Source organism: Pinus tabuliformis, chromosome 3_2, assembly GCF_031772625.1.
Source record: "Pinus tabuliformis cultivar Carrire ecotype Pingquan chromosome 3_2, CPIR1, whole genome shotgun sequence".
In the NCBI taxonomy this organism is placed as follows: Eukaryota; Viridiplantae; Streptophyta; class Pinopsida; order Pinales; family Pinaceae; genus Pinus; species Pinus tabuliformis.
Genome location: NC_142302.1, coordinates 1,019,526,191 through 1,019,539,368, shown reverse-complemented (window position 1 = coordinate 1,019,539,368; position 13,178 = coordinate 1,019,526,191). Strand labels below are relative to the sequence as shown.

Below are 13,178 nucleotides of genomic sequence, written 5' to 3'. Positions count from 1 at the left end.
TCTATAACCGTTTGATATGTTGTAATGTTTTAATCTTCGATATCTTGTAAGGTTTAACATTTTGTCTCAGTTAAAAAACTAACTCTTTGATATGTTGTAATGTTCTAACCTTTTGTTTAACATTTTGTTTTAGTTAAAAAATGTTTTATATCATGTTTTATAACCTTTTGATATGTTGTAATGTTTTAACCTCTTGTCTGAATTAAAATAAAAACAAACAAAACACCTATTTGTTTTATAGCCTTTTGACATGTTGTAATGTTTTAACATTTTGTCTCAGTTACAAAATATTTTGTTTAACATTTTGTCTCAGTTTTCTAGCTTTTTCATATGTTGCAATGTTTTAACCTTTTGTTTAATATTTTTTGTTTAACATTTTGTCCCGGTTAAAAAAAATGTTTTATAACCTTCTGATATGTTGTAATGTTTTAACCTTTTGATTAACATTTTGTCTCAGTTAAAAAATGTTTTAACCTTTTGATACGTTGTAATGTTTTAACCTTTTTGTCTGAATTAAAATAAAACTTCAAACAAAACTCCAATCCAATAGAGTGTCATGTTTAACCAGACTGTCAAAATTAAATTAAATTATATATATATATATATAAACTAACTAAAATCCATCTCAATTTGGGATTGCGCCAAGGATCACAATTTGGGATTGCGCCAAGGATCAAATCTCTAGAGTTGCAAATCTCTTTTAGAGTGGAAAGAGAATTGATCCCTTTCGGGGCAAATCTCTTTTAGAGTGGAAAGAGAATTGATCCCTTTCAGGGTTTGGTAAATCCAGGCTTAAAATGGGTCTAGGTTTGTTTTGATACATTCCCTAAATTTCTCTTAAATTCATAAACCAACATGTAAACTGCAGGAGGCTAAACAAAGTTTTTTCTATGAAAATCCAGTAAAAAATTGTGTTTGACAAAAATTCACTAATCATATCCATAGATTGCATAATCTGGGTGTCAATTGAGTTTAGCTTGGGTGATTTGGTGGAATTTGGCATGTTGTGGCTCTGGAATAGAGTAATTATGATGTGCTCTCAAGTGAATCTATAATATGGACTGGCCAAAAGTACCAGCAACCTCTCTCTTACCTTCAGGCTTAGAGGGAAGCCGATTTCATACCCCAGGTGGTCCCAATGCCCAAAATTTTTAACGCGGGAAAAAGATTGCATAATTGGGGTGCAGTAGCATATTATGGATAGAGGTCCATACTGAGCAAATAAATTAATTGTGCACTCTTATAAATATGAGCTCCATTGAAGATAATGTTGAAATCAAGAGTTATTAACAATGGAATATATGAAATTGACATCAGATTAGATTGCATTATTCAGGTGAGACCGGAATCTAATTCCAGTGAATTTAAAAGATTGAATTCCCAAGTTCTGATATAGACAAATCAGAAAAGGTGCAAAAAGTGGACCCATTATCTCCCCCCCATAATATATTCATGGGGAAAGACTAATTAAGAATGGTTTAACTCAATACAACAAATTGCAAAAGATAGCAAGGAAGCCAACATCACTTTGCAAGAGTGAGCTTGAAAACAAACACAAGCCGAATCAAGCTGGGCTATAAACATGGTCTGTATCCACAAAGAATGCATCAAAGCATATGTTGTCGCCAGAGACATTTTTCAATACGAGACAGACTGCTTTTATTAACAGATCCTGTAATGAACAAAAACGTATTGTAACAATGTTTTCACGGTAGTTTTTTTGGGTGGTTCATGCTAGAAACACAAAAAGGCTACAACCATGGGGTCGAAACAATGACCACGGAAAGGAACGGCTCAAACCTAAGATGACTAATGCATGTTATTTCTTGCTACAGACATTATTTAAGATATCATGTTTTTAAAATAATATTTTAAAAGTACATAGTGAGCCCACGGGCTATGCAAGAAAGCTGACCTGGTGGAGTGCTCTCCTAACCTAATGAACACCAACTCACAGACAACCAACACTGGACAAGGAAAATATGGGCGATGCACAAGCACAGTGCTTTTAATGAAATGTGGCAAGAATAATCAAAAGCAACTCGAAAGGAGACCATTTACCTAAATCTAACCTGCTAAAAAATTTAGTCTCGCTATTTGCAATGACATAGACACAACAATGAGAAACGACAACGTGGCAACAAGTCCCAACCTAACAACACACTATATTAATGATTTATGAAATAATAGGTCTCAATCTTGCTAGGTCTCAATCTTGATTATGGCCTGGCCTGCCCATCCCAGACTCTAGAAGCCAGAACCAATTGTCTGAAGAAAAGAAGAAACTTCCAGTGACATGTCATTAAAGCTTATATATTAGGTGTTCCATGTCCTTTTCGAAGTTGATGAGGGATCTCAGAGACCATAAAATGACCTCGTAAGAAACAGCGAAAATGCCCTCGAGTGTGCTCCACAAAACTAAAATTAGCCATAAAATACACACATTCTTCCATGGGAAAGGTCCTTGAATCCAATCCATGGTTGAGCAAAGAAAATATCACAAAGCCCCTCACAATCACTAGGCAGAATGTTGTGCTTACTGGAGGCAAAGAGGACCTTTGGACAATAAAAAAATTAGTCTACAAGCAAATGAAAAAGGCTTACTGGATGCAAAAAGGATATTTGGCCAATAAACAAACAGGTTCACATGTAAATGACGATGTTCGAAAGAACCTTGTTAAGGAATTATGATGGAGATTAGCATTGAATTGTTTGCAATATTGTAGACATTATCTGCAGGCAAAAAGCCTACCTGAAGGTTTAAACATGCAGAAAATTATCATTGCACTATCATGGTGATATTTTCTAAATCGATATTCCAGGAGTTTCATCTATTACTATCACGCTTCAAACAAAGGGGTCATCTTTACTCTCACGTTTTAAACAACGGGGTCCTCACGTTTCAAACAACGGGGTCATGCTCTAGAAGTCAAGTAAGAAATCTCCTTCAATCCCAAACTTAAAGTCAAGACAGAGTATAAATGATTCACACAGGTGGGTGGGTGTCTACAACACCACAACAAAAAGATAATGTGCTTGACAGAATATAATTAATGCATTCAATGCAAAAAAGCTACAGCTATTGCTATTTAATCCATTTAATCCTTGTATAAACAAACCATGCCCATAGCTAGGTTTAACTAGAGAGTGCCTACTTTATTGATCTATCTCAAAAGGACAACTCTAGAAATTCTACCTCTTAGACTTTTTCCAACAACCATCACACAAATCCAGCTATGAAATTGTTGGTGAAATTGCAATTTTGCATTGTTAAACTTGCATTTTTCAATACATAAATGATTCAGCGCCCTGAAACACCCTATTGCACATGGAATATGGAATCACAACAATTGATATTTGTAATTCCAGCAATTCTTCTAAATTTTTGGCCAGATTTTGGACAAAGCTGATCAGAAAAATATACCCAAAAAAGGTTCAAATAGTTAAATGTTTAGACTGGTCTGAATAATCTACCCAAAAAAGGTTCCAAAAGTAGAATGTTTAAACTACTGCATCTCAAAATCTCTGTTTCATTGTCAAAACCAAATTCTAAATTCTAAATCAGCCATGCATATCTAATACAAAATACAAATGCCTAATATCTGTCTAATATGGATTGACTGAAAAATAATATAGCTAGTGCTTTATAGTGTCAAATTTAAATTGCACAACTCTCTATAAAAAGAATCAAAACAACAAAGATAACATGATTGTTATAAGAAATGCCTAGTATCTGTAAGCATGGAATAAATGAGAAATAATATAGCTAACGCTATATAGTATTAAATCCAAATTGCACAGCTCCCCATGAAATGAAACAAACCACACCAATAAAATGAGGCTAGCAATATCTGAATAAAGAGAACAGAATAAATAAATAAATAACAGAATCAAACCAATATCAAACAAACAATAAGGATCAAAAATACGTGGATATTGTAGGCCCATTTTTTGGTAAAAGAACACTGCCCATGCCCGAGTTGACACCCACCTAGAGCAACGAATAGCTAAACAATCAGTTTAGAAAATCCTTTAACTGTTAGTGAATTCGTAGCTTTGAGAAATTTAGTTTACTGATTTTACACTAGTTACCTTACTTCTAGCAATCTGCCATCGACCACTTATGCTCTTGAACCAGCCTCAAAAAGCTTCCACCAAGTGTTTATGGCCAATACACCATGGAGAGGTCACACAAATAATCCAGCGTCAACAAGCTCCTACAAGCCACCAACGACCAAGTTCCAACATACTAACATTCAAGGATAAATCTAACTCCAAAAGATAAAATATTCTCCACTCACCAACCCTACCATTGGAAAATACATGTAATTCACCATTAAATTGAAACTAGGCACAGCATCTAAGTGTCTATGTACACATTCATTTCTTCTATAAATCTTCTATTACATCATGAAATCCTCAAAACAGCTCTGAGCTACTACAGGATCAACATGCAGTCTACTATGGCAGCCAACTCTCAAAGGTAATACTACTTGATAAAAACAGCTATCTGCATTCTAGTTTTGAGTTTTAAATCTGAATCCCCACTTAATCTGACTGCACCCCCACTACCAGAGACTCTTTTTCTTAACAGTTACTGAAACTTACTATTTGTCATTCCTTCGTTAACCATTGATATCAATGCTGTAAGTTAAAACTATCAGTAATGCAAAAGCCATCCATTTACATTAGTCAGAAAAGAAGAAACTCTGCCATACAAAACTAAAATGTATATGCATCTAAGCTCACCATTCATGACTTGCTATCTGATTGGTTGATGAAATATGCAAAACAACTGCTCATAGTCATGAATTGCAATAGCAACATTGTACTACATATTAAGATCAAGAATGTTTCAATGGTGGAGGACCCACAGTGCTTCTAAACTTCATATTCAAATGTAGCATGATATCTTCCATTACAGTCAACAATTGCCATGGTGTCTTTCATAAGATTAACAACTGCCATCGAAGTAGCTATATAAAGCTGAAAACTTTGCAACTACATGCCTAGTCCAGATTTGCAATTTCAGATGAAAAACCTATCCAACCACCACTGATTCAATCCCTTTAGAAATTAATATAATCTAAAAATCATCATATACTACCAGACTGGAAGTTGAAAATTCCATTCCTTTTTTTACTCATTGCTTTACACCCTAGAAATGGCTTGAAATTGTCAACATTTGTGGCATTTAAAATCCTTCGAACTTTTTTGACAGTGTTTCCATGAATTTCTCTCATGATCCCTTGTCCAGTTTTAACAATGACTAATCCAAATGGACGGGAAATCATCTTGCATCTTGAAAAGTCATTATTTTGCCTAGTGCCTACTAAAGTTACTGGAACGCAATTGATTTCCCCTAACCTGTATAAAAATATAAAAAAGTAGAGATTCCTGAAAGACACAGGAATACTCATATTTTTAGCCTTAGAAACACTGATTTCTCTTCCTCCATTCAGAATTCAACAGCTACTTTCACTAGCTAAATTTGACACTGGAAATACCAGCCTCAGTAATTAAATTACTATTTTCAAAACAAAAGTGAGTTGCATCAAGTGACAACCAACCAAAGGCAAATAGTCAAACCAAGGTATAAGATACCAAGCATAGGCCACCTCATAGTTAGTTACCTGTATGGATATACTAATATGGACATAATAAACAAAAAACGTGTATGCAAAAATCTAGTACAACCAGATAAAGAAGAATAAATCTCACCAATACAGAAAGCATGGAAATGCTATACATTTGAAAAGGTTTTAAAATATAATATAGGATTTATAACTATTTTAGGGATTTGATCTTAACATTTTAAGCTTTTATGGCAATTTTACAGTTTTTATCACAACTGCAGGGCTTTTATAATGATTTGTTTTTTGAATTTATATCGTGCAGTGTATTTATCAACGTACCATACTATACAGATATGGATATTATACAATCAACAATATGCTGACCAATTAGTATCTGTATGGTACAGAAAATAGGCAATATCGATGGGGTACAGATATTTCCATATTCCAAGACTAGAAACCACCATAAATGGTAATCATGGGCCACATTGCTAAGAAATTCCAATATTTCAAATACAATTAAGTGACCAGCGATGCAGCAATGTATGGAGTCTTATAGCTTCCAAAATTTCCATTTTTTAGGAGCATTAATGAAAGAAAAAACATGGTTCGTAACATTCACCCAGTATCAAATATTTATCAATTACAATTAGATATGAAAATAATGATTGCAGTTAAGTTTAAGATCCTGATGCACTAGCAATAAAGTTTACCAGACAGAACATTGTAAAGAAGAATTAACTCATAACACTAAAAACATGAAACAAGTACTTCATTAAAATGAGTACTTGTTTTGTCATGCCCATAAACTGTCTAGTCTTTATGGATTGCATTGTAAAGCAAATAAAAACAGCAACCTTGTATAAACAGAACATACCCTGATTCAAAAAGGGACATAGTCCAGAGCATGCAAATAAGTGACCAGTACAGTAAATAAAATATTAAAATCACATGGAGTTTCTTCAGTTGTGTACACAACATAGACCCTCCCCAATAGGCAAACCAGCCATCCGACATGATTCATGGCATAATCGACTTACACATTACCTAGCCCACCATTGTTTCCACTTGCAACATTAGTTCATGTCTGCGGAATATACTAGATACCACATAAGGTTGGGATTGCCTAGGCCCTCCTTGTAAAACCATGTGCCAGTCGCTTGTCCAGATGTAACAAGGATATATAAATTATTAAATACTCAAATGGCACTGGATCTACAGAGTTCACACCATCAAAATGAGTCATTCAGCCAAACTTGGCTTGACTCAGTCAAACAATCAAAACTCTACAGACTTGGCTGGGCTTCATCTAAACTCAGCAAACTCTGCCAGACTTTGTCAAACTCCACTGGACTCTATCAAAATTCAACAAACATGAAGAAGGTTTCAACCCAACAAACTTCTATCAAAATATATCATACATTAAATTACACCAAGTAGCGTGGAACCTTGTCTTATTCCACAGCTTGACATGTCTTTGCCAAGTCCAATTTGTGTTTACTTTGGCACTTGTTTAAACATTAAACTAAATAATGACCCTTTCTCTGTAATAGGGGGTGCCTCCCTTTTATATGGAAAGATGTATCACCCTTCAAGAACCTATCAAGCTTGCCACAGCACTCTATCTCACTCGTAATTAGGATTTTCCTTTCCCTTCAAAGTAGGGAAGGGTATCCATTTCCTATAGTGTACAATAAAAGAGAAGGGCAATCTTATAAAAGGTATTTTTTAACAGAAAAAGGATTCTTACATGGATTGGTATTTTTCAGTAACATAATAATTTTTCCCTGTCCTAGCAATGTCCCATGGGTTTGAAAATTCACAAAAACATTAGAAGTTGTCCATAACGCAGTCTTAATAGCTAACATATCAGTAAATTTTTCAGATGCTACCTGAAAAAATTAAAAAGTTGTCCATGCCACAACCTGAATAGCTAACATAGCTGTGAAATATTCAGATGCTACCCTTTGCTCTCCAACAGCCCTAAAAACATGTGATCAGATGTGAGCACGTTATTTTGAGATTTGATCACAGTATTGTAGTGCCAAACATATGTTGTACAATGCAGCTTTCATCTTATCGTTCCCACCAAAAAGTACATCCAAGAAACTTATGATACTACATGTAGGGAAAAGATGAGCTAACCAATAACATGATCTGTTATTCAACAACTACGCCATCTGCTTTGCACCTTACAGTGCACTGCATTCCAGTTGTAGAAGAGGCATGATGGATTCTTAATTTAATACAACATATAGTAACAGATTGGAATTAGGTGGGACTATGCTTAATTAAAATATATGACCCCGTTGGTACTGCCTCCTAGTGCTATTGAAAGCTTGTGGCACCTCCTAATACCATTCGAAGCTATACGATTTCCAAAGTCTACAAACACTAGTTCAAAGGACATAATGGGGATACAATCAGTCGAGTCTCATAAGATGACCAAAAATGATATCCCTAGTCAGTATTGAAACTGATTTTCAAAGCTACATCATATTACTAGACATAACATAATATAGTCCACTAGAACTGAAAATTGTAAAACATAGCATAAGAGGTTATATCTTGCAAAAGAAAACGATAAATGAACAACTCAAATCTTCAGGGAAGAAAAACATAATATAGCATTAGGTTTTTAACCCAAAACCGTGCTATAAATTAGTCCCATTGCAAAATATTAACAATTTAATTGAAGATTGCTGTAAATTCTATAAAACAGATTATAGCATTCCGAGAGGCGTTTCTACTTGTTAATATGCTAGTGATGAGCTAACAGGAGAAAGAGGATATTATCTTAATTCCACTTACAGCAGAAACAACAATTGTGCTAAAACGCATCTTGCAGTATCCAACCTGAACACATTAAGACAATTTGGCAATAGAACATTTTTCAATCAGAGAATCAATCCACCGGAATGTGCTTGCAATGTGCAACTTTTACTTTCTTGATATAAGGCTGTAAGCATACATCATGTGACATGGACAACAGCCCAGATTAAAAACTGGTATAAGAGAGGGCTTGGAGGGACAAAAGTTCAATGTATGAAGAAAATTGGATCGATGCAGCATTTTGACACCAACCACAGACATTCATTTGCCCCAAAATTTAAAACATGCTCAACATAAAATAAAATAACAAGTCATTCATTCAATTTACAAGTAATAAAATGTTGGATGCTAAAGACAATAATTATAATCTCAAGATTTCTCACATGAATTTGTAAATTTCAGCACACCAGTAATCTTAAATTCATAACTGAAAAACAAAGAATGAAAAAGCAGTGTAACCCAAGATTCTGATCTCAATTTTGCCTTACAATAATTGTTTAAAAGTAAAACCATAGTAACTAAACTCTGTAAGTAGGCAGAAATGCATATCAATAAAGTGGACCTTGAGCAGAGTTATCCTAAATCCTTAATTCTCTACGGAAACAAATTGTCTCATTTCAGCCTAAACTAAAATGCCGCGAACTTAGGATACAAGGTTGCCATAGTAAAGCTCACCCGCAAAAGATTTAAGCAAGCTCTCCTCAAAGCCAACATCCTGCAATGATATTAGGTGGCACCGCCGAAAGGAAAAGGAAAAACATGGTTGAAGGGAACACAAAAAAGGTACACGATTGCAAGAGTTCTTGAATTGATCTTTCTTTAAGCAGGGCCTGAAGGAAAGAGTATACCAAATTGCAATCAGCTAGCACGATCCGCAGATGCCGGGTATGGCCTAAACCTTGCATCAGAAACTCTCTGCGTTTGCCTTCCTGCGACACCATATCCAGGAGACCCATTCACAGCAGGATCAGCTTGAATTGGACCACCCATTGCATAACCACTGTTAGGAGCACCACCAACCGCACCACTTGAGGGAGGGGCGTTGTAGGAATCCCCATAACCTGAACCACCATACATATCCCCTGCAACTCCCGGATATCCAGCACTGACACCAGTGCCAGCAGGAGCCACATAGGCACCAGTACCAGCAGCACCATAGCCACCACCATAGCCAGCATCACCACCACTTCCATAGCCATATCCAGCATTAACTGCAGTAGACTGTCCGCCCTGAATAGCAGAACCCCACGGACCACCTGCTCCTGCTCCTGCTGCTGCACCATAGTTACCACCCATCGGAGCACTCGCATAAGGTGTGGGAGCTCCAGCACCATATGCAGGATTTCCGTAACCACCTCCATAAGCTCCTCCAGCATAACCTCCAGGGGCACCCCCATATGCAGGAGGCGCTGCGGCCGCAGGAGCGGGAGCTCCATACCCACCTCCATTTACACCACTGACATACCCACCAGCAGGAAAGTACCCCTGAACAGCCCCATATGGAGGGTACCCACCTCTGCCTGCAGGGGCTTGGGGTGCCCCATACCTGCTATTTTGAGGGTGTCCATAAGGACCAACGGGGCTGGATCTGACCCTCGCACTGCCTGGAGACATTTCCTTGGGGAGTGCCCTCTTCACTTCCACCATCTTGTCATGGAGCTCATGGAAATTCTTCGTAACCACCTTATCCACTGCATCCTCGGAGTCATAGGTTATGAATCCAAAACCCCTAGGCCTCTGCGAAATGTGATCATACATCACCACGACATCTGTAATATTGCCAAACTGCTCGAAATATCTCCTAAACTCATCCTCCGTTACAGTGGGAGCTAAACCCCCGACGAAGATCTTCTTGGTCCTAGGCCCAGCTCCTACATTACTGCTGCTCTTTTGTGCATTCCTTTGTTGCTCTTCTCTTGGCATGGCCCTTTTCAATTCAACCTAAATCAAAGCATACTGATTAAAACTTCGCAAAACATAGCAAAAACCCTAAACCTTAAATTCCAAACCCTAAAAAATCAAACAAGAATTTCATGTGGGTATCAACAAATCAAATAAAACTTCATGTGCGTATCAACAAATCAAACAGAACTTCATGTGGGTATCAAAAAATCAAACAAGAGTTCAAGTGGATATTAATGAACTAAAGAAGAGGCGATGGAAGCATCATCAAATCAAAGAATAGTCCATTTCGGATTAACGAATCAAACAGAAATTCATGTGGGTTTAATAAAGCATACCTGTCTACCATCTATTGTATGTTTCTCCTGCAAAACTCGATCTACAGCGGTTGGTTCTGAAAATCCTATGAACCCAAAACCTCTGGCTCTTCCTGTCATCCTGTCTCTCATGATAACAGTCTCGACCACTTCCCCATAGGCCTTGAAATACTCTTTCAGGGTTTCTTCCGTGGTCTCCCATGATATGCCTCCAATGAAGACCTTTCCCTGCTCTGTATCCATGGCTTCCTTTTCAATGCCCCGAGTTTATTAAAAAGGGAAAAAATTAATGGAAGAAAAGCTTCAAAGCGTCAGATCAAAGGACAAAGAATGAGGCCTACAAGAGAGATAGCAATGTGAGACAAACGACGAGTATGTGATATACAAGGACCTGAGAGGACCCACTGCCAACTTTCGATCAAAAAAATCCAAGCCAGGCCTCAAATATAATCCCTAACATCTCCTCTGCTTACCTACAGCATCGAAAAAAAGCCGAGCCCAGCATATCCTACAACGAATTTCTGGTTCTTCTCCTTTCTCAGACTAGGCCAAGCCCTCTTATCAGCAACCAAAAAATGATTCAAAATGCATATCGGGAATTATTTTTTTTGTGTGAAAACCTAATGCCTTTTTGGAATACGCATATGCTAAATCGATTCTCTTCTCTTTTTTGTCTCTGATTTTTCTTTTTTCTACATTAATGCATATTTGTTTTCTACATATGCATTTCGAGGACGCGTACTCTTTGTTTGGAATGGATTTTCCAATTTTTCTGGGAAGAGCGGTGTTAGCTATATGTTTTCTTGACACGTTATTAATGTTGTAAATAGGTTTTTCTTCAAGTATTTTATGAATTTGATTTATTTAAATTTCGGATAAAATTCATTTACCATGGTAAATAATAATATTTTAATTTTAAGTTTTAGTTATGAGAACAAATATTATAATTTGAATTCATTTTTACTTTAAAAATAATATTTTTATAACTATAAAAGTGTAATTTTGATGAAAGTTTTTTATTTTATTTTTTTAATTAAGAAATTTAAAATTATTTATTTATATATTATTATTTGTTTTTGGATGGGGTGTTTCACACAAGAAAAGGTGGGGTGGGTTGTTGTTGTTTTACTTAGTCACATGACCAAGGAACGTGGTAACATGTTTATTTCATAGTTTTCCAAAGTGAATGCAATATGGGGGTTGACCCTAAGATACCGTCTAGCACTCAGTACGTGGATTACCTGCCCTATAACTCCAACCCTCAATGAGTCTTTTCAACCTCGCAATGGATTCTCTCACTTTTTCATCAACTCTACCTACCTTGTGTGACTAGTCTCTTGTTGTAACCATTGATGTCTTTTGTTGTAACCATTGATGAGAGCCTTAATTTACATGTTGATGGCCATCACTCACATCAAATCCTATAACAAGGCAATCGATTAGGCAGTATGCAGCGCTTTGTTAAAACACAAACTCTGGGAATAAAGTGGTATTTCATGTTGTGAGATTGGTGCATAGGCACCATACTCTGCTTCACTTAGAACCATCCACTTTAATAAATATTATTAAATAGAACCCTAGTCAAATATAGTCGTTTATTAATAAGTAGATATTTAATCAAATATATATATATATATATATATATATATATATATATATAAAAAAATCACTTTTCCTCTCCTAGTCAAATTAGTTGTTTTCATCTAGCCGTTAGGAATTGCCTGTTTTCCTATTTAACCTACTTCCCAGATCTGTTTCTTCATCTTGCCCTGAAGATGAACCACACTCATTGGTTCGAAACGCGTCGACCAAAATCTTCAATGTGATTTCTTCTGAAAAATTATTTTTTATGTTAAGTAAGCTATGCTCTGTCACCATAGACCTCCATTCATCTTGGCCCTCTTTGCGGAAATTTCAATTGGGAAAGTTAATTCGCTAAGACGCCCTGCTCTGTCACTCCAACATTTTCTATCCATAATACAGGGTTGCAGCCAATGTCGGGGGTTGTGTTTCCCTTCTAAGACAACCAACACTATGAGTTTTTCGGTTAGCATTTGTGTTCTGACGAAGTTGGAAGCCACCATTCTTTTACACAAGTTGCTCATCCCTCTTTATTGCTTCACTTATTCTACTACCCTTTTCTCTAGATTGGGTTCATTTCTCTTTATTGTTGGGTTATTGGGTTTAGTCTCTTCAGCGTTTTCCCCCTTTTTTTATCCAACATTGTTTGGTTTATAAGAATTCAAGCCACATTGGTATTTTGCAATATGTATCCCTTTGGTCTCCTCTAATCCTTATTAATTCATATCCTTTTAAGCTCCTTGTTGTGCCTTCCCCTTCAAAACGGGTCTCGCTTTGCGATAGTTCCTTAGTGTCTACCTCACTATCATCCCATCCCTATCTAACCACTAACAACTGTCCCCTCACTTCCCTAAATAGTTTATCTCCTCGTGCAACAAGAATGCCTCGTGAACAAGCGTGTGTTCAACATGAGGCAACATATTATCAGGAGCATGGAGATTGGGGACATACATGGGTTGAGCTCAAAGCT

At 36.5% G+C, this 13,178-nt stretch overlaps 1 protein-coding gene across 1 annotated transcript; it reads right to left on the bottom strand.

Moving 5' to 3' along the window:
• Window positions 1–8,850: 8,850 nt before the first annotated feature.
• On the bottom strand, window positions 8,851–11,324 carry LOC149184052 (uncharacterized). The gene is made up of 3 exons (XM_089417385.1): window positions 11,101–11,324; window positions 10,649–10,964; window positions 8,851–10,349 (listed from the first exon to the last, which is right to left on the bottom strand). Exons 2-3 carry the CDS (start codon window positions 10,868–10,870, stop codon window positions 9,267–9,269), a joined length of 1,305 nt encoding a protein of 434 aa, XP_089273511.1. The 5' UTR covers window positions 10,871–10,964; window positions 11,101–11,324; the 3' UTR covers window positions 8,851–9,266.
• Window positions 11,325–13,178: the final 1,854 nt, after the last annotated feature.

What these genes read in the sequence shown, in the direction of transcription:
- LOC149184052 (XM_089417385.1), bottom strand. Translation starts at nt 10,870, where the DNA reads ATGGATACAGAGCAGGGAAAGGTCTTCATTGGAGGCATATCATGGGAG. An exon ending in ATACAATAGATGGTAGACAG is followed by an intron (nt 10,350 to 10,648) that starts GTATGCTTTATT and finishes GCTTTGATTTAG; the next exon opens with GTTGAATTGAAAAGGGCCAT.